The 27,277-nt window shown below is 42.5% G+C and overlaps 1 protein-coding gene across 3 annotated transcripts in view; it reads right to left on the reverse strand.

Annotated features, from left to right (window-relative positions):
* Positions 1-27,277, reverse strand: part of EVA1A (eva-1 homolog A, regulator of programmed cell death) — a 206,293-nt gene that overhangs the window by 114,230 nt on the left and 64,786 nt on the right. For all 3 annotated transcript variants that reach the window (XM_042032912.1, XM_042032910.1, XM_042032911.1), the window contains exons 3-4: positions 23,019-23,142; positions 5,962-6,114 (exon numbers count right to left, since the gene is read on the reverse strand). In XM_042032912.1, the coding sequence (XP_041888846.1) occupies positions 5,962-6,114; positions 23,019-23,142 (277 nt within the window). The remainder of the gene's footprint in view (positions 1-5,961; positions 6,115-23,018; positions 23,143-27,277) is intronic.

Raw genomic sequence — 27,277 nt, forward strand, 5'->3', positions numbered from 1 at the left:
TTGTTAGGATTATATTTTGAGTTTGCTTTTAACTAATAGTTGGGCAATAGGCATCTTATAAGATCAGCCACTAAAGAATTTCATGTTACTGATACAAATCCTCACTTTACTTCTTCAAATATCGTTCCAATAGCATCACAGAGCCTGCTAGTGCTATTTAAATTACTAGTCTCAGAATTTTTAATTACAATCACTGCATGGGGTCATACTCCACTGTAAACAGCATTTCAAAATCAACTTGAACCTTGGTTTAGAGAAAGATCTTGTCCAGACTCACATTTGAATGGACTTTTTCATTAAAAAAAAAAACTATTGTGTGCATATAAAAACCACTTCATATAAATCATTTTTACAGCTCTATGGAATCCAACAATAGTTGGAGTTTTCTAGAAATAGCTGTAAAGTGATTTTAATTACCTCCTGGTGTTTTGAGACAAAAAGTGAAACACTAAGTATCTAAAATTGAAGAACAACTTTCTGAAAGCAGGCTTTTTCCCACTTTAATTCAGCATTTAAAATGGGAACTGCATTTCAATTTAAATTTAATAAGGTAAGATATGTGAATTAAACAGTAAATTATATTTATTTGGCCTTCAGATTTGGATACTTGTGGGTTTTATTGCATACAAACAGATTGGCCTCTAAAAACATGTTCTTAATTATGAGCTATACACATAATAAAGTAGTTTCTGCCCTGAATGTAAAAGAAGTATACACAGAGTCACACCTACAGGAGGGTGCTTTGGAAGCCTGCTATGCTCTATAGAGAGGAACAACAGGGTCTGACCACTCCAACTGCTGCTCATCCCACAGACCCAGCCTTGCAGCTGCTTTAAAAGCCAGACAGGGAAACCAGGATGAAGCACAAGAGTGTTTCAGCCACTTGGATCCACTGAAGGTCAGCTGTGCTACATGGCATTGTCTGACCAGCACAGATTTCCATGGATATCCTGTCCCTTCTCACAGTCCCAGCCACCCTTCCCCCATTAGTGCCAGGTGTTACTACTCCTCATTGGTCCAGCTCCACACTTTAGGCACTTTTTATTTTCAAGCATTTGTCTTAAGACCAAGATTAGAGCACAGCCACAACCTTGTACTGATGGGAATGGGATGGAAAATGGTCATGGGTGGTGAAGCAGAAGAGAGACAGAAATGCACAGCTGGAGGGGCAGCAGTTTCTTAAAGCCAGCTCTTGTGCGGGCAGGAACATGTAGCCTGGAATAAAATGGATTTTTTACTGCATGTATTTCATATTAATTCACATGCTAGATCTGATCACAGATAAACAAACTAGAAGGGTCCATTATTTATATGGTGTAATAAATATTTATATGAGGACTCTGCTGCAAGTCTTATATACATCTGCATTAAGAGGGAGAAATCAAAACAAACTGGGTTGGATCACCTTCTGTCACTGCATTAAACTGCCAGGCAACGAGCACCTAAAGCACTGGCTTATTTGCTGAACTCCTTCCTCTGCTCTTCCATTATCAGATCCCATGAGTTAGAGAGTGCCACTGACCATCTAAATTTCCTCAGGGCTTTGTAAACACATTCATTTTTCCCCTTTACAGAGGCACAGGAGAGAGCTTGTATGTTAAGTGGCAAGGACATTTCACTCTCAGCAGAATACTCAGCTTGACCCACACCCCAGGACCCAGAGCAAGGCTGTGGAGCTGGGGTTCCCACGATCTCGCACCGACTCCAAAACCAAGCCCAGATTCCTTCTACCCAGGATGAGAAATTAAATTGCTTTGGGCTTTTTGTACACATGATGGAGAAAGACAGGGTCCTTGAGAAGGAGTCCAGGATCCTATGTTAGAGTTCATCTGAATGTGTCCATCTCACTCTGTGCTTCGGGGGGGAGCTACAGTAAAAATGAATAATGTGAGCAAGTCAGGTGTCCTGAATATGACCAAAGATATTGCTCCACTAAGCAATAAAAATGGTAATAATTTTACATTCAAGATCTTCCTCCTCAGTCTTCTGATTAGATCACTACCTTGCACTCAGATACGTGTAGGAAAAGGACATTTTTTAAATTGCTTCTCTTGGAATAAACAAGCCACTTGGAGATGCAGGCAGAGACAGCTGTAAACAGCAGGAAAAAGGGGCAAAGGGCTCACTTGGCTGAGGGATATTAATGGTTCATTGCTTGTAAATAGCCCTTTCCCCAGAGACCTCCCCATGCTCTGTGTATGCTCTCTGCACATGCTGGCAGCAAAGTGGAGGCTTTATTAAGAGAGTTACAAATAAGGTCAAATTCTTTTAGGAGCTTTTCAGAGTTCGCAAAGCATTCAGGGAGGGGTCCAGCTGTTTGCAGGGGTTTCCCATTGTGGTCAGAGACACAAGTTTCAGCATGTTTGCAGTTAAAAGAGGATCCTGACAGATTTTCACTTTAACGTGACAGGGATAGGATGGAGCTCTCCACCATAACTTTCTCTTCACAGATGCTAAGCACATTCATATAGACATTGTACAGAGAGAAAACATGTGTCTGGCATGGCATGGCATGGCATGGCAACTTGGGGATCTTTTATCACCCAAAAGCAGCACAGTAATAGCTGGGTTAAAAGGACTGCAACACCAGGATACATCGGAAACCACCTGAGCACCTAAGGGAGAATCCCAGGAATTCACTGCTAGTGGACTTTATCTCCTCAACACTTCTGCAGGAGTATAAGGTCTTGTTTTTCAAGGCAGAAACAACACAAATTGAATTGGTTCACCTTACATATGCAAAGCTCTATTAGGCCACCTCTTCTCCCCATCTTAGACCTCAGCTCTTTAAAAGCCTCACCTGCAGATTTCTAAATTCAATCCAAATGTGCATTTTGTCCACAGAAAGAAAAATGGAATTAAATTTTCTGAACTATCTTTCATTAGAAGAGGAAGAAAAGATAATCTTCACCACTTTTGGGGCAGGTATGACTACTTCTCTCATCAAGTAGCTCAGGCTGCATGGATATAAATAATCACTGTGAACTTGTGCAGGGCCTACTTCTCAGCAAAAGGCCCTTTGCCAAGGCTCAGACTTGACACAAATCATCAGTCCATGAAATTCGAACATAATAAATCTCCCTTATTTAAACCCTCCTTGGGTTCTGCCTTACAGGAACTGGATGTTGCTGCAAAGTCTGACTCATACGGTTGTGTTTGTAAGATCATCTCGTTGTGAATGTCTGGGATCAAAGGCTGCCATGGAGCAGCCCTTCCCACATTGCAGGGCTGTGGAAACATGCAGAGAAATGTTCTCCAGCTAGCAAAAGCTTTGATTTATAAATTGTGATGTTTCCACCTGCTCCTGAAGGAACAGAGTTGCCTGCTGGGCTAGACAGGCCCATGAGAGGAGCACAGTTTCTGAAGCAGCTTGGGGGATCCTGAGTGCTGCTCCACAATCAGTCATGGCAGCTGGGAGCACAACCTGCTCCTGTCACTGCTGTAACTGGAGGCAGGAATGGGAGTGTTGCAGGGTGCCACATGGAAGGATCCTACAGCGGTTTCTCCTGTGGGGCCAAGAGAAATGCTAACAACTCACCTTCCCGTTCCTGCATCCCCGGAGTTCTGCCCTGTTGGGTCAGCTCACACAGGTAGATGAAGGGAAGGTCGTGATAAGCAGAGACTGCCTCATGCCAAGGGGATCAGTGAGCTGTAGCTGAAGAAACCTGAACAACCTCTCCCAAACATGACTGGGATTTAAGGGCTGGAGCATGGTGAATTGGGATGACCATCTGCTCGCTCCCAATTTTCTTTTAGTTAAGGTCACCCCCACAATTCGCTCAGGATTTCAGCATGCAAGGAAACATCAATATCAGCAGCTATAGTCTGCCTTTCACCCTACACACACAGTGCCCAAATGCCTGAGAAAGCCTGAGCAAGTCACTGCTCCATGGTGAGTTCCTCACATCTCTCCAGCCCTGCAGGGCATGCAGCCAGCAGATGTTCCAGACAGCCTTCCCAGCCTCCCTTTGCTGTTATGCAGGCAGGACATACCTACTCCCACAGCACCCCAGGAGCACCAGACTGACTTAAGATACTTGAGACCCCAGCAATCCCAAACATGTGGATATTTGCTCCTGTCCAACAACTTGGTCATTTTTAGCATCAATTCACAGCTTAAAACCTTGAGCCAGATTTTAGTGTAAAGCTTCCTCAGCATTCCCACCCCTGACTTGGCATTACACTCTCTTGTACTGAGCCTGCTCATGTAAGTAGTATCCTTTAGGAGCTGCCACTGGAGGAAGGGCCCTGCCTCATCCCAGCAGCAGACTGTGTGCTGCACTCTAGGATCTGACACCTCATTTCCTTGGGCAAACACCCCAATTTGTAGAGCTCACAAGGCCAATTTGAGAACAGCAGGGCATACAGGCTCTAGAGATCCTATGGCACGTGCAGCCCTGCTGTCAGACCACACTGCTTGTTCTCCCTGCCTGTGCCTCCCGTCCTGTTTTCTGGTGCCACATACCCTGCTCTCAGCCAGTACAAGTTTCATGACTTTGCAGCTGGGCAAAGAAGAGCAAAACTTTACCCTTTGTGGCTTCACATAGAGTTTTGTTTCACGCTGACATTGAAGAGTGGGTCCGTGTGCTGGTGCCTTGTCCCTGGTGTGTGCCTCTTCCTGCTCTCTCAGCAAGGACAATGGAGTGGGGCACTCAGGTCTGCTCCAGAAACCCATCCTGTTTCACTGACTTGGCAAGTTCTCACCCAGCAGCCCAAACACCACAGCACCCAGTGAACACACTCAGCCCTTCCCAAACACCACACCAAAGAGGTCCAGGCTAACCTGCCATACACATCTCTTTTGGCTTCTGCTACCTAGCAACTGGGGGACTACAGAAGCACATCTAGGAATGCTGGTCACTTCAGGATACTGGAGATAACTTTTTGCAGGATATTGACTCTGCTGTCATGCACCTCACACATGGGACTGGGAAAGAGACCCTGCACTACTCAGCTGTGCTGCAAGTGCTCAGATTTTCAGAGCTACAGAAGTAAAACACCACGCTTCACAAATAACCTGACTGGCCTCATTCCACCTCTGGGTTTCTATTGGCACCCATCATCTGCATATCATATTTCCAAGCACTCACTTGACATGCTTCCATTTGAATAGCATTTAACTCCTTAAGGGCATTGGATCAGCAGCTGTGAAGCCAAAGATCCCCAGATACAGCTGAACAGATCCCAGCACAGCAACAGCACCAGATCAAGCTTCCCTGTGCATTCTCCCCTGAAGCCTTTCCCTTTCTGGAGGCAATTCCTTTGGGAAAACAGTTAATTCCCTCTCAGGTCTGCAGAGAATTATGAGGAATGCTGAGCACAGGATTTTATGCTGTGATTGTTGCTCTCTATGTCACAGCCTAAAATACTCAAAGTCATTTCACATAGGTTCAAGAACAGACAGTTCCAGTGAATGTTTTTCAATTATTTATCTTTAACTCATGACTGTAAGAGACTCTGATAATCTGAGAGTAAAGAACCTACTGAAGGTACTGTAAGCCAACTGTAACATGATGAAACTTAACAATTTGCTTTTTGAATTTGCTCCCTTGCTTTAACTTCGGTAAAAGTTTAAATGCAATGTCAAGGCTTCAGTGGCTGCAGATGGTACATGACATCCCCAGATAATATGGTCCTCCATATTACAGGTAGAGGTTCAGTGTATGAACCACCACAAAGACAGAAAATGGAACAAGAAATTCAAGCACCTTCAATCATATAATCAGATGAATCTGTGAAAAGCCTGTGGCTTGGTAACTCAGCTAGGACATACAGCTGCACCTCTGTTTGGTGCTCATGATGAAGCTCACCATGGTGCCCCACGTCAGGAGCACCACCTTGGCAGGTTGCATGTCCCAGTCCCGCTTTTCTAACCAGCATCTGTGCCAGCTCTGCTGTGATGACAGTAAATGAAATCACCCTGCTCATATCAGCCCGTCATCAAGCCATCCCCCTGCTTACCAGTCATGGGCATCCCTAGGTTTTGGTATGGGCACTCCAGGCTGCCTCCTTGTGTCCTCCCAAAGACAGCAGAGTAAATGGCTATCACCATGCTCTTCTTACAGCTCAGCCTCAGCTTGTCATCTTCACAGGCTACTTTACTCTTGTATTCATCTGGAAAGAAACAAACACTTAATTACTCAGCTGATCCAGAGGTGGGCTCTCAGCAAGGCAAGACCCTCTTATCTCCTCATGGGGTAAGCTCGGCAGAGGTAGAAGTGATTCTGGGCCCAGGGGTGCACATCAGCTCCCAGCACAACCCCAGCCTGAGCACAACCCCAGCCTGAGCACTGCATTTGCTACAGGAGCACTCATCTCTCCCACTGAACATTCCCTCTCTGGCATTATCAGCACATTTAATGAACATATTTTAACCAAGCACATGTCAGTTCTATTAAATAGCCAATAATTTCATTTTGCAGACCGATAAGTGAGGAGGTGTGGCACTTGAGTGGTTTCTACATGGTAATATGGCAAGGGAAGGTAAAAGCCAATCTTCAGGAACCTATCTGACCCATGGAGCAGCCCTTTATGTGCCAAGCATTTATTCTATATCCCAGCAGCTCAAATGCAAACACAATCATGCTCCATGGCTTTTTTTTCACAGCACTTCTTCCACAGCAGATACAATAGAAGATATATTAAATTTGTTAATTATGGAAGCTGCTCCCACCTGTTGCAAACACAGATATGCAAAAGCTTGTCCCCAGATCCTTCTTGAAACGGGCACTCTTGCTCTTGTAAACACAGAACAATCACTCAGTTTACATCTCTCAAGAAGACTGGACAGTCATTTCATGAGAAATCACATGTCATTCCCTTCTCTTTACCATTATTATTTGGATTATGGGAACCTCTAGAGGACCCAGCCTAGAACAGGCCCTTCCCATGTGTTCCTGCTAACACACCACAGAAAACAAACACTATTTTGAAAAGCTGAGTCTTTACAGCAAGAAATTTACATATGTGAAAGAAAAAGACTAAGAAAATGGAAGTGGCATAAAGAGACTAAAAAAACTGAAGTGGCATGTCTATGGACACCCCAGCCAACTCGGGGCACAGCCAGGAATATAACCTCAACCTGCCCAGCCTCTATAGAGTGACCTTGCACTTGCTTGTGTTATTTCCCATTTGAAATGTAGCCACAACAGCATCCAGATTGCTAAATGGAAAGGGTCCCATGGTAAAATCCTAAGCATGATCAGTCATTTCCTCTTGAATGCCTCTACCTGGACCAGGTCAAAGTTGTGCCATAGAGCACATGAGCATCAGCCAGTGCCTGGGGCTGCCCCTGGCCCTGTGTCACTTACTGGCATAGACATGATTTTTGTCCTTCCCTTACATGGTTCTCTGTGTCTAATATCACACACACAGATATATTTATGAGAACTTATGCAAAATCCATACTCATAAAACTACTCAGCAAATGAGAACACTAGCTAATAATTAGTTTATAAGTTAATACTTAAGTCTTTAGACCATGGCATTTAGCACTTAATGTGACTTTTTTTACTCTACTGTAACTCTAGGTTCAAGAATCATTTTTCCTTATTGGAGATGGAGGGTAGTTTTTCCAAGTTGAATCATAGAAGAATTTCGGTTGGAAGACTTCTCAGGAGGTCATCTGGTTTAATCCATGCTCAAGGAAGGGCTAATTTCTACCTTAGATTAGACTTTTTCAGAAGAAAGTGCATGGAGAAAACATGTATTATAGCAAAACGGGAGCATGCTGATTTAAAAGAAATATCCCAGAGCAAAATGACTCCTCATGCTCAACTTGGAAATTCCTACTTGAAGCCAAAAAATAGCCCCCTAAAAATAGCCTATTACTTGGTGATGAGAGCATCAACTGGAATGTGAAAACCCTGGTCCAAACCTTCACAGTCCAGATGAGAAGCTTAACCTTGGACCCTATTCCAGTACATAATTTTCCTTCACACTCTGCAGCCTTTTTACAAAAACCTCTGAACATTTCTAGGTTTTATCCCACTGCAGAGAAACTTTCAAACCTCTAAAATATTTAGTGAATTTGAAAACACTTTCTGACTCATCCCTCTAGAGGAAGACACAATTAAGACCTCACTCATTCATGGGAGGATGTGTGCAAAGAGCAGACATCCCTCAGCAGTACCTACAGGAATGAACGACGACCAGCTGAGTGTATAAAACAGTGGCAGGGATCAGAAATAGAAGCTGTCTGCAACTTCAGAGCATGTACAAAGAGAGAAACCTCAAATACCTGTGAAGACTCAGTGGTGGACTTGATAGTGTCAGGTTAATGGTTGGACTTGATGATTTTAGAGGGCTTTTCTAAACCAAATGGTTCTATTACTCTATGACCGTTTTATCTATTTAGGTATTTCATCTTCAATCACCATTAAAGCATCTGAAAGATTCACTGAACAGACCAAGGGGTTTCATCTTCACCTGTAATTGTCTCCCGTAGGAATTTTGTTCCTTCTATGAGGAAAATTAAATCAAAGCTTTAACCTGCCCATACAGTAGAAAACTTAACAGAGTATAATAAAACTTTATCAACTTAACAGAATTTCTTTCTCCAATAGGGAAAAAACATGGATTCAAGCTAAGAGCACAAAGACACAAACTCTCCAATAGGACAAGCTATACGTAGTTTATGTTAAACCACTGTCACAGAAAAGAATACTTGTGACTGGCTGAAGTGGTTGAAATATGAAATAGGTGATTGAGTTTTTAAAAAGAACAATTATGAAGTCTCTAATGAGGGGGTCCTCTGTGAAGATCTCATTTCTTACAAGGCACTAACTCAATTTCCTCTTTCAATTTGGTTACTATTAGCTACATCTCCCCATTAACAAGTATAACTGCTTAACCACACATCCTATGGTCTCATTTAAGGTCCTTAGATTATTTATTAAATTCTGCTGACCATTCAAAGTCAGGGCTTGTCATTTGGAAGCTTGCCTGGGATTTAAATACAAAAAATATTGCATTGAGCACAGTATACCCTGGGATGGACAGACATCAGCATCTTTGCTGAAGATCAGTCCAGCAGTCATAAGACAATTAAAAACAACTTCTTCCAGTTCCTAAAGGGCTTACATGAGAGGTGGAGAGGGACTTTTCACAAGGACAGGTAGTGATAGGACAAGGGGGAATGGTCTTAAGCTGGAGGAGGGCAGGTTTACACTGGATATTAGGAAGAAATTATTTACTGTGAGGGTAGTGAGGGACTGGAACAGAGAAACTGTGGCTGTCCCATCCCTGGAAGTGTTCAAGACCAGGTTGGATAGGGCTGTGAGCAACTTGGTCTAGTGAAAGGTGTTCCTGCCCATGGCAGGGGGGGTTGGAACAAGAACAAGATGGTCTTTAAAGTCCTTTCCAACCCAAACCATTCTATGATTCCATGATCGTATGAACAACAAAACACTGTCTCTCACATTCGCCGTTCTAACCCTCACAGCCGCTCTGGGAAGTTGTGTTCAGGGCTTGTGGGGAAAGCTGCCTGATGGAAGGCTCAAGAAATCAGCCTGGGGAGGTGAACCTGAGTGCAGGTTCCTTGGAAATAAGGAGAGTTTGTGGATGATGTGTTCCTGGTACACTGAGGTGTGGAGTAAGAGGGTTGTGCCACCTGAAACAGATGTCACCTCACAGTCACTGAATTCTGCCCCAGGAAACACCTCCTGGAGCTGCCAGTTCCCAAGGCTCTGGCTGAGTCCAAATTGGTTAGGGCTGCAGTTGCCTGGGCAGGCACAGAGAGAAGATACTGCTTTCTTAAAAGGAAGGAAAAAAGAAAGCATGAAGTGCACAGTAGTATTTCAGACTCTCAAAAGGTTCCCTAAAGCTTGACCACTGGAAAACAGGGAGTCTCAGTGTTTCTGGGCAATCTGATAGAAATCTGCATAAACAAACAGCTAGAAAGTGATGCTATGGAGGACACAAGTCCCTGGAATTATGTTGTACTTCATAGCATTGCCACCTCCATTTCAGCCAGGATGAGCCCAAACCAGACATTGATGGCTCCCAGGCACTGGATGACAGTAAGGACTGTGATTGATATTAAAAAAATGCAGAGCTAAGCATCATCCATATATTTACTGGTACTTCACACCATAATAGCCTTACATAAATATTGAAAAGAAGCAAGGCAGCGTAAGTGACATAAGAGAGCTGGGACTGGGAATAAATATGAATTTTTCTCTCTCACTCTCCCCAGCAGAACTGGCCTCCTACAGATCACTCACAATCTGGTCCTAAGCCTGCTCTAACTGTTACAGTCTGGATATAATTCAGGCCAAATGCAAACATTTGTATTAGTGGGTTTCATGTTTCACCCTGAAAAATTAAACATGCTTAAATGGCCTCGAAAAGGTGGCAGTGATATTCAGCAAATGGCTTACTCCACTCTAATCCCCCGTGCAGTCATTTGTAGGGCAACAGAGATTTACCATGATTAAGATATTTGCTAAGGATAATATCCCTTTTATTACTGCCTGGTTTCAGAGACACTGGCTTAAATATAAGTCAGTAGAGAGAACCCAAGGAGGGAACAGCTGCAGGCTTTTCTAGACACGTTTTTAAAGGTCAGTATATGACACAATTGTAACTTAGCTCAGACAATTACAGGGAAACAATTATGAATGTTTCTAATAGAAAAATGGTCTTTCTCAAACAGTAAAGTCAATAAGAAGACCTTTTGTAGTTATTGGATGTGTACAATAATACTAACCTGTATGACCAATAGTAAATATTTATCCAGTATCTCAAGAACATTTTCACTTATGGCTTACAAGAATTTTCTGAATGATCATTATTTGGAAGCTCAAAACTAAATGTCAATGCCTCAATCTCTGCAAGACCTTAGAGATAAAAGCTCCTGAGGAGATTCTGCTTCTAACAAAATGATTAAGTGCATTAATGCCACCTTGCCTAAAATGATATTTTTGAACAGAACTTGTGGAAAAAATTATGAAATTTTGCTAATCGAAGTATTTGTACTTCACATAATCAGTGCATAATAGCTGACCCTATTTCCCAGATCAAAGAGCTGGAAATACATGTAAAGAGAAATCTGTTTTCTTCACAAAATCCTAAAGGACTTAAATCTTAGAATTGAGAATGTGAGCAAAGAAAGTGAATTTGTAAGAAACAGGGATGGTTTTGCCCAATTCCTTATCAGGTCAGGATTGTTTCCCACAGAAGACTCTCTTATCTAGGTTAAAACTGTTAAATTAACGTGACTGCACCCAAGATGTCACTTCAGAACTAAACTGCACTCCATCTAAGCCAGTAATTTCTCTTTAACCCAATTTTTGCCTTGCTCACTTCCCCACTCAGCCACTCTCTCCACAAGAACTGTGTTAATGGCAGGTACATCACCAGTGTTCTGTGTCACTCTTCCCTCCTCCAGCTCCTACTGCACCTGTCAGGCATGGATTGATTGTAAAGTGGAACAGATGAAGTGCACAAGTGGAATACACAACCTTTTAGCAACCAGCTAAAATTCAACAAACTTTTACAGACACTGTAAGACATCCCCAAGTAATAAAGATGTTGATAATGCAAGTGGTGAGATTTTGGTGATTTCAGCATGGTCTAGGCAGAATACTTACATTGAAAAGTCACCACATAGCAATTTTTTGAGTCATCCTAAAGAAAGAAGCCAAAGTAAGGGTTAACCTTGGAAATTTGAACTTTTTACTGTAGTCACTCCAGACCATAATTCACTGAGTCACTGAGGATAGAAAGCACCTCTTTCATGGAGAATGTCTGGGTCAACTCCTTGTTCAGACCAGAGTCAACTAGAGCAGCAGGTGGCTGAGGGCCATACCCATTCGAGTTTTCAACACCTGAATGATTGAAACTTCACAACTTTCTTGGGCAAGTTGTTCCAGCTATCCTGTTAGTCATGTGAGAGATGACTACAGTGAGTACCTGTTTTCATCTCTTCTGTGGGAACTAGGAAAATGAGTTTCCAAGACAGGAAACCTATTAAACACTAGGACAGACACCTCTAAGCAGCATCCTTGAATAAGAGTGCTGTTCACAGGACTGCCCATGAACAGCTCATCTTGGAGATATCCATTCAGGACCCTTCCTGGTAACCTGTGACCCCTGTTTTTATATTTTCTTTTTCTCCACAATCAGCTGATTTCCAGGAACTTCTGGAATATTTTCTGTAGAATATTTTTTATTTAGAGAATATTTTTAGGGATAATTACAACTAAGTCCATTCCATAATTAAAATAAGAGAGTGCATCTCAAAACAGTGAGAGCAAAGGTGCCTTGGACAGCATTCACCGACTATTACACCCTGCAGAGAAGAAGACAATTGTAATAAAAGAGTATTTTCCAGTTGATGCACCACCTCAAACCTTTTCTCCAAGCTTCTACCCCTATGTTATGTATTTACTTACTTTTCATTTCAAGCAAGCCTTTATTATTTCAGTACTTTATCCTCTTTTGCTCTTTGAGAGATATAAGCAGGTTCTGGCCTTCAAGACCCTAAATGTAAATCAGAGATTCATAGAATCTTAAAATGGTTTGGCTTGGAACGGACCTTAAAGATCATCCCATTCCAACCCCCTGCCATGGGCAGGGACACCTTCCACTAGACAAGCTGCTCACAGCCCCATCCAACCTGGCCTTGAACACTTCCAAGGATGGGGCAGCCACAGCTTCTCTGGGCAGCCTGTGCCAGTGTCTTGACACACTCAATGTGGAGGATTTCTTCCTAATATCTAATCTACCCTCTTTTAAAGAGTAGCTTTAGATGAGATATTTGTCCCTATCAGGGGACAAGTCAACATAGATTGGAAGTTTCTCCCAGTGACAAATGCCTACTATTTAGACCAGTTCACATTGCAAAAAGCTCCTTCCTTTTTTGTTTTCTTCCAATTTCACTTAGGACATGCTCTTCATATCCCGAGTTCCAGAGCTTTCTCCTAATCCATGTGAACTTGCTACTAATGAGAACTTTCTGTTCATATCAGGATGTGAATAAATCCATATCAACCCAGTCAGCATTCCCTTAGGCAGGGTTGGATGGAGGAAACCTTTCCAGAAGAGCAGAGGTCTCCAGAGTCCTCAAGTACAGCCCTTGCTATCACTTCCCCACAAGCATTTTACTAAGGGCTACCTGGTGACTCCCTCATTTCAAAGGAATCTTAAAAGGATTTCACCTTTAATTTGGAGCATTAAAAAAGTTGGAGTGTCACAAATTCATACATTTGCATGGAAATATCTTTTAACATTATTTCAGTTCAATTTTCCCTTGAGAAACTTTTTGTGAAGATGGTCTAATTTAAGTTTTAAGAACTGAAGTTTGCCACCCTTGGCAGCCTGGCATGCACCACTTACTTCTACAGGAGATAATCTGAAACTCTGAAAGGTACAATTCGGATGACAGTCCAGAATTATATTAAATAGGCAGCCTGCCAACTTCAAAAGTGCCCTGAAAACTCAAGAGTGCCAAGTTTTGGAGGTCTGAAACCCTTTCAACAAGAAGATTGTTCTTTGCAAATGACCTTGTCAGATTCCTTTAAAATTACACTTCTGATGCACCCATCCAATTTGCAGTGTTTAAAAGGCACCTCTCCCCACTGTCACTTTCATTAGTCTGAAGTAGTTGTCCTTTTATATTCTGCTGTGGAAGGGTTAGCAGTGCTGCAAATTAACTGCTAAATTTCATTTCCAATGTAGAGTTCAGATGCACCTAGTTGCACTTTCCTGTTGGACAAAGAGGTATATGGTTATCTAAGGAGGAAAAAAGGAAAAAAGAATCAAAATATGTGCACTAGACTGTGAGATGGCAGTTAAAAATAACACCTGGGTGCCCAGGACAAATTTAATTCTCTTCCTATTTCTTCCATTAATGAAATTGGGCTGATTTTCGGAAGCAGCTGTGACTTACCGGTGCTCTGCTGCCTAAGCCTCTGCCTCACCATTTGTTAGTCCTGCTTCCAAGGACTGACTAAAGTTCAGTGAAATTTGACAGAAACATTGATTTGACAAATGTAGTGAAGTCCCTGTACATTTCTTAAGAACTGGTAGCCAATTTCAGAAGAGAGCCAAACCAGTGCCAAAGCTGGTTGTAATCATTGCACTGTCCCACCAGTCAACCAGCATGGATTTATGACCTGTAAACCAGCCAACTAATAAACTGTAAACTTGGCCAGCTATCATGGACTTAAATCTGGACTAGCTACACCATAGGAGGCAACATGGGAAGCACAGCCAAAACTTTTGTACTCCAATGAAAAGATGGGAGAGATGCACTAAGGAAAAGTAACTTAAAGATGTATAAGGAAAAAGACATCATTAGCACCACTGCTCACAGCAGTTTTGTTTTGCCCTTCCAGTGATTGTATAAATCTGGATTAATGCTGCTTAAAGTTACTATTAAAATAGCTGAAAGGGAGAAGTTAGTCTTATATCATTAAAATAGTCTTCTCCAGATATTAAAATAATGGTGATAATAATTCTGACACAGGAACATTAAAAGGATACCTGATTGATATTTTTACATATAAACCACTGGGTTGTCTAAAGCACACAATATGAGAAAATGAGGTCTACTAGAGTAAAAGCTAGCTCACTACTGTCTAAAATAATTAAATACACAGTATTCCCTCAATGGCTTTGCCTAAGAAGAAAAAAAATGTAGCTGGGAGAAATACAGTAACCAAATTTTCAAAATTCATCATGGATGCTTTAGAAGTCCCAGTTCACAAAGATGTGAATAGGTGACAACCTCCAGTGCCTTTGAAGTAGTCAGAAAAATAAGTGTGTGAGAAGAGCTTGATATACCATTAGTATGATAAACCACTGAATATATCAGGAGATACCTGTTTTAAAAATGTAAAGTTAATTTGCAAACCAAAACTAGGACTGATATTGAAAAAATAATGAAGAAATTGGAATTGAATTGGAAAGAGTTTATTACCATGACAATAACCCAGCAAAGATTTACTCTTCTCTGCTTTTTTCATTTTATTATTTTTTCTAAAAGACATCTATTTGAGGAGAAAAATTGATCTATATTTTCTGTCTTGAATAAGTCTATATATAGGACCTCCTGCAGAAGCTCTGTATAAATTTACTTCTCTGTTCTGTGAGTCCTACACTCATGGTTTAAACTGTGGAGTCAAAACAACAGATCCAGACTTGCACAGAAGTCAACCTTTGCAGCATCTCAGTTTGGTTTTAAGAATATGGCTCCTGGGACATGCTTTTCATCTCAGTTCTTCACCAGTACACCAGAAAATCTTGAAATCTGTTGTTCAGAGCTTGCAAACATCTACCATAGTAGGACTGTGTTGGGATTTAGACTTACAGGCTCCATTTTTCACAACTTGGTTTCCTCGTGTTCTGGTTAATCGCTCCAAGGACACTCCTTGCTTTTCTGAGGAGACTCCCAGGTCACTTTGCCTCTGCCAGCAGCCAAAGCCATTTCTGACACCTGAAGGACCAGCCACCACAACAGCCCTCCACTGTCAGCACAGAAAGGTGCCACAGGTGCCAGAGTGCCCAAGGATGGGCTGGATCTCCTGAAGATCAGGGGGAGCTCCTCCTGACACTGCTGTTGACCCACCTATCCCAACACTGAAAGACCATGGTCTAACACTTCCTCGTCCTTCACTTAAAATTCATTGATAAAGAAAAGAATATTGTTATCCCTTGTTTGTGTGGGTTGTTTTCCAGGATCCCACAGAAAAAATAAATGACAAGGACAAAGAGGATCTGTAAAAGTCACAGCTCTAGGATTTATAAAATTTAGGCAGATTTCAGAATTTGTCTTTTTTAGTGGTTCACATCTGGATACTGGAGACCTGATCCAGCAAAGGGAATCCTTATATCTACATGGTAGGAAACACCATGGTTTTTCACTGACTCCTTATTACATCAATCAGGGCTGACTGATTATGTTTGAAAGAAAAATGGGATTCTTTTTTGATTCTTTTTTTTTTAACTCTCCAAGGTGCAGCAGCAGTTTCCTTCTCTGCAGGGGCAGGAAATTATGGTTATAATAAAAATAGTGTAATATAATTACATCAGTGATAATAACATATTTCCATTTATTATATTAGTTAATCTATTGTATTAATATTACAATCATATTTATAATTAAACTGACAGCAATCTCTGCATTTGCTGACAATGGAATCACACGTTCCTCTTAATCCTCCTCCTGGCAGTTGAGTGATTAATGTGCTACAGAGATAGGGCTATTTGACAGCTCCTGAAAATCTCTGTGCATCAACAGCTTAAAACAATATTAATCATTAGCATTAGCATTTCTCTGGCCCCAGTTGGGGGCTGATAGATCTGTCCTCTGTTATTTACAATGTTACTTTATTTACACCTTTTCATCACCACAGCGGTTGCAGCCTGAGGTTTTATTGCCCTTATAAATTTCCACTCCCTGCACCACCTTAACAGTTTTGAAATAATACAGATAAGTAAGAGAGAGCTGGTGAATGCAGGAGGCAAAAGGCTCACTCTGTTGCCTCGGTGGCTGGGCCAGGGGGATGTGCCCATTAAACATTTCCAACCCCATCGTGCTGCTTTGGGAAGCCTGGCCCACCAAAAAGCAATGCAGCAAACAATGCAGTGAACTTCTCTTGCCACCAATAAACCTGTCTGATGAAGGAGATAAATGCTTTTCTGAAAGAGTTGATGACTACTGAATTACTAATCTATCCCAGCACTAAAATCAATCACCAGCATTAAAGCAACCAGGAATACATTTAGGTCCCTCTTTGGTCTCGTCTGAAACTTCTACAAAACCTCTGTGCTTTCTATAGCCCTCTGCCTTGCTCACAGTGTTTTACAAATTCTGTCTGGGGAATGAAAGCCTTGAGGATGTGTGATGAGATGAGGCTTTTCAGGCTGTGTTCACTGAATTTAACAGAAAAGGTGCAATCCCCAGCCAAGCAAAGCCAACAGCAAAGCCCACACAAGATTCAATACTGAAGGAATGGGTTGTAGGGAAATTAAAAGTTGAACAAGAGGCACTCACTGCAAGCCTAGGTGGTCCTTCCAAAACCTCCTTTCCATAATTTTCAGCCAATTCAGCTGAAATCTGATGAGCAGACCCAACCATTTCACCAAGAGACATGGAATCACAACACAGAGCAGGACTCTTCACAGTTCTTTGATAGCTGGAGTAGCTCTGGCAACACTAATGGTATTCTGCTGTTTTCACAGGTTTTGAAGTATCCCTGGCAAAAAAATTACACATCCTCACCAAAAGGCAGACACTCCTGGGACACAGCATGGCAGCTCTATCTCTATATGATAGAGAGCATAAATTTGAAGATGACACTTTTATCAGAAGGTGATCTAATTGGAATTAATTCCTAATTGATTTTTAAATTCAGTTGCTTTCTAATTAGAGTTGCCTGGGGCTGTTAAGAAAAATAAAGTTATCTGAGTAAGATTTTGGTAAGGACATCAGGATCGGCATTTCCATGTTTGAAAAAAAGCCATTGATTTTTTACAAGAATTAACTGGGCTTCTTACATTTTTATCTCACATTTTATCAAATCTATGGTGAAGAGAATGAAAGCCTGTTCTCTTCAAAACATGTCCAGTCAATTCTCAGCCCAAAGGTTTTCCCAGAAATCAAAGCTACAGGTTCCAAACCAGAGCGAAGTGACCTCCCTCACCCCCCTTCCTCCTTCTAACCCCTCTCAAACTTTTGGCACTTTACCCTTTGCCAACAAACATAAGTTTCCTTCCCAGATACATTTCTCAGAGCCTTGATGTGCCTTTCCCAAATATGTTTTTGTATTGTTACAGAGGGATTTCAGCTGAAATTGGAGCCAAGGTCACAATCCAGGCTTTCTGAAACTTCAAAGGCTTTAGGCTTACATTTATGAATAGAAGGTAGAGCAGCAAAGTTTGGATTTACACTTTGTTACATCACTGGGATGGTTAGTACAGGGGGGGGTTTCATACCCACCATCCTTCAATTATCACATCCAGCTGCTTCACTCAGCATTTTAAAATGAAATAAAAATAATAATAATTTTTGAAAACATTGGATGGAGATTATCCCTCCCAGAGTCCTTGAAGTCATAAGCTAAAGTAGTAACTACCCAAGAGAAAAGAGGGAAAATATCACTATAGCATTATGGGCAGCTGCAGCTTTAGGCTCTTCAGAGCTGAGAATTAATCAGGGTATCCAGGATGGTATGGCAATGGCAAAGGAGGACACAAGAGAAAGGCACTGTGTGGGGGTCTCATGGAATAAGTCAAATAAATAGGGTAGAAGCCCTCTCCTTTCTCAACAGCACTGCCAGCATATGGCCACTCAGACAACACATCCAAAGTATTCCCTCTGCAGAGCAGGGCAAACATTTATGCCCCCATTTTGTTCACGGGCATTGACACTTTTGAATCAGCAAAGCCAAAAAATAACCAGACGACCAAAAAGTCACAATGAGCAAAGAGCTGCTGTGCAGGGACAGATGGATCTCTGCTGGTGCAACAGCCCAGAGCAGCGAGTAACCCCAGTAAAATCAGCTGCAATGGCATTGCTGGGGTGCAGAGAGGTGAAGTTATTTCTTCAGCATGACTTGGGCAGCCCCACAGATCCTGTTCCCAGCCAGGATTAGATCCCATAGCCCCTCCAGAAAGTCTGGCACACAAAGCAAATATTTCCTAGCTTACAATAACACACAGATCTTACACGGTTCTGTATCATCTGAGGGGGATGAACAAACACTGAATTGTTCGAATAATATTGGTGAATCCAGATTTCAGTTAGAAGGAATTCATGTTAGACCAATTAAATAGTATGTCAATTCCCTCTAATTATCTGTTCCTGCAGCCCACACGGTAATTACACTTAATAGGTCTAAATCAAATCAGCATGTTACCTGGGAATTAATTGGATTTATGTGCATTTTTTTAATGATCCTGGATGGTACCCTGGAGATTGAAGTCCTCTGTGTGTTCAGGGTTTGATCCTAGGCTTCAATGTGCTTTGGATGTGGATCTCAGGATACATTGGCCCTGATAAATTGAATTCCCATTCCCTGGCACCGAGGCCCACTGGCGTGGGACCAGCATTCTCATCAATTTTTTTAGCTTCTAAAACAGGGTAGCAATACCCAGACTTTCCACTGGAAACCATCTCTGGCCAGTGCTAAATCCCAAACTACATCTACACTAGGAGAGAACAACTCCAGGCTTCAGTTCTGCAGCAACACATCCCCACCTTGAGCTGCAGGGACCCTGCAGGGGCTCTGCTGAGGCTGTGGACAGCAGGAAGATTTGCAGAGGCATCTCCAAGGTTAGAAGCAGAAGCTGTGCTGTGCTGAGACCTGTACTGTGCCTTTGAACATCCCCCCAAAGGGTGGTGCACGTTAGAAACTAAGGCACACATGATATAGAAAAATAAAATCATAAAATCATTGAGGTTGGAAGAGACCAAGATCATCGAGTCGAAATTTTGATCAAACGCCACCATGTCAACTAGAAATAAAATCTAAGCCTCTATACACTTTGATGAATCTTGGCCCTCTAATCACATAGCAGTTTTAAGTAAATCTCCCTTGTCCGAAATTGACACAGAACAGAGCATTTTATTGATCATTTCTGATCTCCTTAAACATCCTAAATTTTAAAATTGAAAGTACACACACATATAGCGTATTTATTTATTTACAGGCACAGAGAATATGCAGGACTGCCAAACTCCTGACACTTAAAAGCAGTTCCATGCGCATATCTGAGTCCTGTACATGCAGGATGAGTGTCTATCAGATCCCAGATCCATCTATTGGATCAGAAGGAACTGTGAATAGCACAAAACTTCCCAAAAAACACACAAGAAAATTCATTTCTCACTGCTTCTAGTTAAGTATGTACTTCTCTGAACTATTTCTTTTAATTTCTAGAGGAGGTGAGCCACAATACCTCTGCACAACTTTTCCCTGCTTCCACTGAAAGCAGTCTCGGAGGGATGAGCACAGGAGACATACCCTCATTGCCCTCTCCCCCAGAGCTCCACCATCTGAAAAATCTTTGTCTTTCAGGTTCAGCATGATTTACTGTCCTCCATCTCCTTGAAATTCTGCCCACAAGAAACCAAAATAGCACCCTGCCTTGTGCATGAACCCCACACAGCAAGCGAGCATCGAAACCACTCGATTTCAAGCGCAGGGGACTGTCAGGGAGACATAACTGCAGTGACAGTGGCTCGAGGGGGTGACTGCACCGTCTCGTTATTCTTCAGCAAAGGTACAAGCAAATGCCACTAACTTCAGTTTTGCTTTCTTTGAAGGAAGTCTTTCTCTTTAGATAACTACCTCTGTTCAGGGGCCCTTTGAGGCTCCAGCATGACTCTGACAGTGGGAGGGCTGGGCATCCTTATTTTGTATTAAAGATGTCCTGTCCAAACTCTACAGGCCACTTCCCAAAGTGCCTCTAACACCTGTATACAAAAAAAATCACATTCATTTTACCTAGATAGGTGCTAACCAAAACAACTTCTTCAGTGACATGATCACAACAGGCTCCTTCAATAAGCAACAAAAAGAAATTTATATCCCTATCAATTCAAGACAATTCAGACCTTAAACAGCTTCTTATTAAGGTATCTCTGTTACGTCTGCTGTTAAGAAAGACAAATTCAGAAACAGAACCCAAAATATTGTATTTGTTTTTTGATAAAGTTATGGATCAATCCCTGTGCCAGGCACTGAGCTCTTCACAAAGACTCTCTGATTACAGCTCTGTGTGCTCAGACTTTCTGGAACAGCTCAACACAGTTTTGGGGTTCAGCCTTTAAGCATATATTCACTTACAGCTCATAGACAATACTCAAATAGTCAGTAACCCAAAAAGCCAACCAAAATTTCTCATGGTCCTGTATTTTGCATTCTATGGATGCATTATTCCTCAGTCCCCTCATTAGCCTTCTCCCTACAGAAAGGTGGAAAGGCTTATTGAACTCACAACAGCACTAGGTACTGTTTGTGACACTCAAAATTAACATTTTGAATTATCAGGGAAAGCCTGACCATGACCTGGTGTCTCTGGGCAAAGCTAATTCTCATGTATTTCAAACACCATTGTTGACCTAGTAGGTTCTGATTAAAAGTTTGCCCAATCACTAAGAAACAATAATTTCTGTTAGATTACCCTGTTTCACCCTGCAAAATTGGAGCTGCCTGAAAAATGTCTTGGGGAAATGTTTTCAAGCAGCTTCCCCTGCTCCCTTTCAGGAAAATCACCTACTCTACACACTGACAAACTCCTTCTTTTCTACCATATCCATAATTAGCAAAGAATGCCAAGCCATAAATATTTATGCACAGATGGGTCCTGAAGTACCTTCAGAAGGTCAGCACAGGCCTCAATAGTCAGATTTTTCAAGCGAGCTTTGATATAAACCCTGCAGGTTCAGTAGGACTTGTCAGAACACCCTGCTAATCACCCCTCTCAAAACGATGCATTTCTCACTCGCGAAAATCCCACAACAACTGCAGGTGCTTCATTACCTACTTCTGATTTGAATTCCTCACAGATCTGGCCAGATCCCCTCACTTCATTAGCACAGGTCTCTGCCTGCTGGGGCAAAAAGTCTTATTCTGTGCTGCTGCTGGCAAAGTCTGAATGTTTCTGCTTTTGTTTCAAACCTTTTCTGAAGTCAGATCTGTTTTTCTCCCCTGTGCAAATGGTCCTTTTTTGTTTCTTCCCCAAAAAATTTTGCTGATGTGATGCCGGGACCATGTTAGTTATGTCATCTAAAAAACTTGAGGCTGGTCTGAAATGCTATGTCCAGGCTAATTGCCATGTCCAGGTAATTCATAGAATCATTAAGGCTGGAAAAGACCTCTAAGATCACGAGTCCAACCATTAACCCAGCACTGCCAAATCCATTGCTAAACCATGTCCCTAAGCACCACATTTACACATTTCTGAATACTTCCAATCACAATGATTCCACCACTTCACTTGGAAGGGTGGAACAGGGCAGTTTGTTCCAATGTTTGACCATCCTTTCAGTAGAGAGATTTTTCCAATTTTTAGATCCTATCTAAAGCTCCCCTGGTGCATCCTGAGGCCATTTCCTCCTATCATTTGTTACTTGGGAGAAGAGACTGACCCCCACCTTTCTACAACCTCCTTTCAGATGGTCACAGAGAGTGATAAGGTCCTCCCTGAGCCTCCTTTTCCCCAGGCTAAACAACCCCAGCTCCCTCAGATGCTCCTCATCAGACTTGTGCTCAAATAGGTCCTGTTCTCCAGCTGACATCAGCTGGCACAGTTTGTCCACATCAAACATGATCCACCTCCACACTAATGTGTTTGCTTCCAAAGCCCTGATGGAGAATGGTGTCTAGGCTGTGCTAACTCCCCTGCTGGGGCCAGGAATTGGTTGTCCTGAGCCAAAGCTGCACTGGGCTCACTCCTCTGCAACACGCATGACTGCACTCCCAGTATCCAGCCCCATTTAATTTCAACACAGCTAATGAGATCATGCAAAACACAGGTTAACATTTCCCAGCCTGATCTGGGAGCAATTAAAAGCTGGCTTATGGCATGGCATGGGCAGGTGAGGTTCCCATCACACCACTATCACCAGGGTCTGCCTGAGGCACCCAGCTCTGAAGGAAGACTTTGCCCATGTAAGGAGCTCCCACTGCCTCTGGAGGGGCTGGCAGAGAGGGGACAGAGAGGGTCCCTCTACCCCACCAGGGCAGGAGAGTTGCTGCAGAAGGGAGCAGGAGAAGCCCACCCACCGCTGACAGCATGAGCTCAGTGCTGGCAAAGGCTGGCACTGGCACCTGCAGAAACAGTCTGCAGCTCAGGCTGCTGGAAAGCAGGAAGGAGATGGAGCAGCAGCATCCCAGCAAGGCAGCAAGTGAGGGGAAAAGTGGAAATGCCCCACACCAGGGGTTATCTTACACTGAAAATAGAGGTGGAAGGGAACAAGAAGTCCTAGAAGGCCTCTCTGGTGAGTATTAAGTATGAGAATGCCTTGGTCTCAACAGAGCAAACAGACTGGATAGAGAAACACTTACTTGGCCTACACTTGTACCACACAAGGAGGTACTTGCCAGTCCCGGGGCACGGATCCATCCCGAACAGCCGGCTGTTGACGAGGAACTGGCAGCTCCGCCTGTCCTGGCACTCATCCAGCATCTTCTGCAGCCGGGAATGCACACAAGAAACAGAGAAACAAAAGCACATCAGTGTCCCCACTAAAGGGAACGTCAAACAGAGACAAACTGGAGAAAGGTGAGGCCATCCTTGCCTCCACAACCAGCCCTGGCACAAGGCAGGTGATGGTTCTCAACACAGTGAGTACCACAGGAGCCACGGACTCAGTGCTCCTTGCACTGTTTTAAGGAGCAGGTTTTCATCCCCTTGCATGGGTGCAAAAGGGAGGACTTGCACTGGGATGGTCACAGAGATTTTGAAACATTTGCATGCCTTTTAATCATAATATAAGACAGTACAGTCCCGGGAAAAGCAGCTTTGAGGATATGGATCCACCTTGATAGTTAAAAGTAAAGACTCAAACTCTATCCAATCTGCTTTAGATTTCTCTGGAAATGCACAATTTCAAGAGAGCTCTTGTCTCAGTCATATAAAAGCTGGTACAAATATATATGTATATAAATTGCTGGTATTCCAAAAATTAGTAGTTGTGGTGGAAACACTGTTATACAGCCAACTTAGTCATTTTTTAATAGGGTTCTTTCCTCTTCCCCCATGATTATCACATTCTTTTAGCTAAACTCAGGAAGGGGCTGTGAGTCAGAGGGTTCTGTCACCACTGGCATTTTGGGTCCTACCCCCTTGTCTGCTTTTCCTCTAGCACTTGCTCCCCACTCTCTCATTCATAACACTCACAAAAACTCCATCTCAGAATCCACAGGGGCAAGGCATTCTGTCTCCTGCTAGAAAATAGCTTCATTAAGGAAGATTAATGGTTTCTTTTAACCCTATGATCCTCTAAAGCAGTGGTGTGGGGGAGAATATTATTGAGTGGGGCAGTAATTAAGTTTTAAATTCAGCTGGATGGCTTCGGTGGTATTTATGTACTCCTGGAGAGCCCCTAAAGTGCTAAAATTACCATAATGTTTGCCTGACACACATGAACCTGTCAGAGCATTTTGAGACCTCAGAGCGAGGTAATCCACCAGCCTCATTAAGTCCCTGTGATACAGAGCTGTGAATTCCAGCCCCAAAACAATTAATTTTCACTTGCAAGGAGGCACTGGAAAATCCTTCCTCAGAAATTCCCCATGACTCCCCTGGTCTCTTTTGTCTTCTCTCTGTTCATTTTTCTTACACCCACCTCGATATTTAGGCTTTCCCACAATCTTCTCCCTGTGCCATTAACATAAAGGCTGCTCCTGCTCTACCATGAGCAACCCAAACCAATTTTCTCTCTTCTTCAGTGACTAATTTCTATTTTTGAGTTCTCCCTGAACATAATATATAGAATCTTTAGCATTATAACTCTGAATGTTATGGTCTGAACAACAGCTGTTCCAGTTTCAAGTGCAATTTGAAGCTGCCTCATTTGCGGTTGCTCATAACTTCCTAAAGCTTTCACTTTTTGGGCTGACACATGCAAAAATTCATGCCTGCCTCAAGTCTGACCTTTATTTTAAAGTTCAAACTAAAACAATCCAGGCCTTTTCTAGCGGGCAGAGAACATATGCTGTTGTTTTCCACTTACAAAGATAATAAAATGCAGGCATCTCGTTTAAAAATACAGGGTTTAGGATGGAAAGGCTGAAAGGTGAACACTGAAGGAGGTGCCCGGGAGCACTAGCCCCAGCTTGACCGTCACGTTAAAATGCAGAGAAAAAGCATACTCTTTCCTCTAGGCTCATAAGGGTTGGCTGCTCACTCAGCATGTGAAATTTAATTTAATGCAGAATCCAGTGAGTTGCAAAGGAATTTAAGTGAGGATCCAGTGCAGATATCTCTTTTCATCTCAAAAAGAAAAGAACAACTAGAAACAGCTCTGGAGGGCTACACATATGGAGAGAAATTCTCTCCAAATCATTGTGCACCTGAAAGGATTGACTGGCACTAGACAGCCATGGCTGTGCTTACACACAACTAGAGCTAAGAATATGGAGCAAAGGGAAAGAAGAAGAGCCCCAAATGTTTCCTTTCCCTCTAGAGAAGCTTTCTTCCCTCAAAGGCAGTACACTTGGGGTTTTTATCTACAAACCTGTTCACAGCAGACAGGTGAGCATTTCAAGAGCCTTCAGCGCTGTGTAATGGATGCTATTAGAACTGGTTGGAAAACCTGCCTGGGTTTCAGCAGAGACCAAGACAGGCCAACAAGAAAACAACTTTGAAAACCTCAGCTGAGATACCTGGGCAGCACTTGCTCATCTGTCCTTAGGCTCAGCACCAGGAGCAAAGGCAACAACTCACTGACCTCAGGAACCATGGACAAGGGCAGCCTTCAGGTATTGCCACTTTGTCTTGGCTCTGCTCTAACGTTTGGCAGCTCTTACTTTTTCCTTGTATTCTATGTAAGTGAAACCTCCTGAGTTTACTTCCTGTGGTATGCAAAGGGTGGAAAAGGGCAGCAAAGAACAAAGCCCTAGGGAGAAATTAGTAACTAAATTAAGGAGCAAAAGTCATCTATGTCATTGTGAGACCATGGAAAAAAAGTGAAGTGTTCTTGGGGTTCAGTGTGCCTTTTACTAATTTGTTGTAGTGTTTAGCTACAGTTCCAATTTAATTTGACAATAGCCATGTCTCTGAGAAGTTTCATAGAGGGAAAGAAATCAATATTTCCTTTTCATTCCCATAACTGTATTTTACCTCCCCCAAAGGGCAATATTCTTCCTGAAAATATAAAAAAAATCATTAAGATTTCTGATTTCCTGTGCACTGTTTGAGTAAAGTCTTATGCATAATGAAATATATCCATAAAGAGCAAAATAAAAAAAAAATATGTTCAATCCTCAGTGAAATACATCAAGAAAAATGCAAAGAAAATTAGCAGTAGTTGACTCTGCATTTTCTTGATTAAAAAAAAATAAAAATAAAGTTGTTACACTGGTCTTAATGTTAACTTAAAAACTTGCACATATAATTTTTACCTATCCTTGCATGCACAGAAATCTTCTTTCCTGTTGCTTTCACCAGTATGTGCTATGTACCATCATCTTTTTAAACACTGTGCAGAACATGTGTGACCAGATGATCCCCAAAGGTACAGTTCCCTGCAGGTCCAGGGGTTCTGGTATTTACCAGAAGCCAAGAACTTGGCTTTCTGGCCTTACTCTCAAAAATCATATGTCAAGGCAGTCTCAGAGCTCTGGCAAATGTCAGATGTTGTTTCTGAAGTATTTACAGATGATCAGCTACGCTGACACCAGGAAGGCTGGGAGCTCACTTGGTAGTGAGGGAATGTCTTGAGCTCACATGGTTTTTGCTCAATGGATGGAAAAATGTAGGCAATTCATTCTTTTCCTTGTTGTTCTGGTAGTCACTGTCAGCTGTAAAAGTGGGAAAACACAAAACCAAACAGAAAGAGACCCACAAGCAATCCGAACTTGCACAGGAATAGCAGTAGGCCCCCACAACCCTCCCTAGCTGGGATGTACAATCAGCTCCTTATGTCTCCGAGTCTGGTAGGCCCCCGACTAAAGCCAAAAAAAGTCACCTCGGATTAGATTATATTATAAAAATCACTCCAACTGAGGAAGGTGGAGGAGGAATTCAGGAATTCCTGTGTGGCGTGAAAGGGGAGGGAAGAACATTAATTGCACTGTGCCATTTTATAATTGCATTACAGTGGTAAATCAGGCCTGAGGGCTGACAGCCAGTGCTCAGGAGGGAAGCTGCGGCTGTTTAAACCCATTCCAGTCCCTGGTTCATGACTGAGCTAAGAAGCTGCAAGATTTAGAGGAGATAAGAGAGCAAGAAATGTGAATTCAAGTAAAACAAACACTAATCTAACACCTGTGATTTATGCCCTGGATTAATCTCCCTGCGGTGACGTGGGTCTTAAAGCAAGGGCAGCCTCAAGCTCAAAATCATGTCTTTCTAGTGGCCACTGCAGATGAAACACATTTCTCGTGCTCATTTTGTTGTGCTCATTAGCTAAGTAATTGCTTGTGCTCATTAGATAACAACCTCTTAAATGTGGAGCTGGATGTGAGCTCTTGCAAGGAGGCCATCCCCAGCCATTCCCAAGGGTGCACTCGTTTTTAGCCTGTCTCTTCAAATCACTCTTCAAGAAGTGCTTCCCCTGCACGAGTAAAACAAACCACAACTGAGCTTAACACCCAAGGCA

Source organism: Corvus kubaryi, unplaced genomic scaffold (assembly GCF_017639235.1).
Source record: "Corvus kubaryi isolate FWS band 111438036 unplaced genomic scaffold, C.kubaryi_AGA036_p1.0 37354, whole genome shotgun sequence".
NCBI classification, from domain to species: Eukaryota; Metazoa; Chordata; class Aves; order Passeriformes; family Corvidae; genus Corvus; species Corvus kubaryi.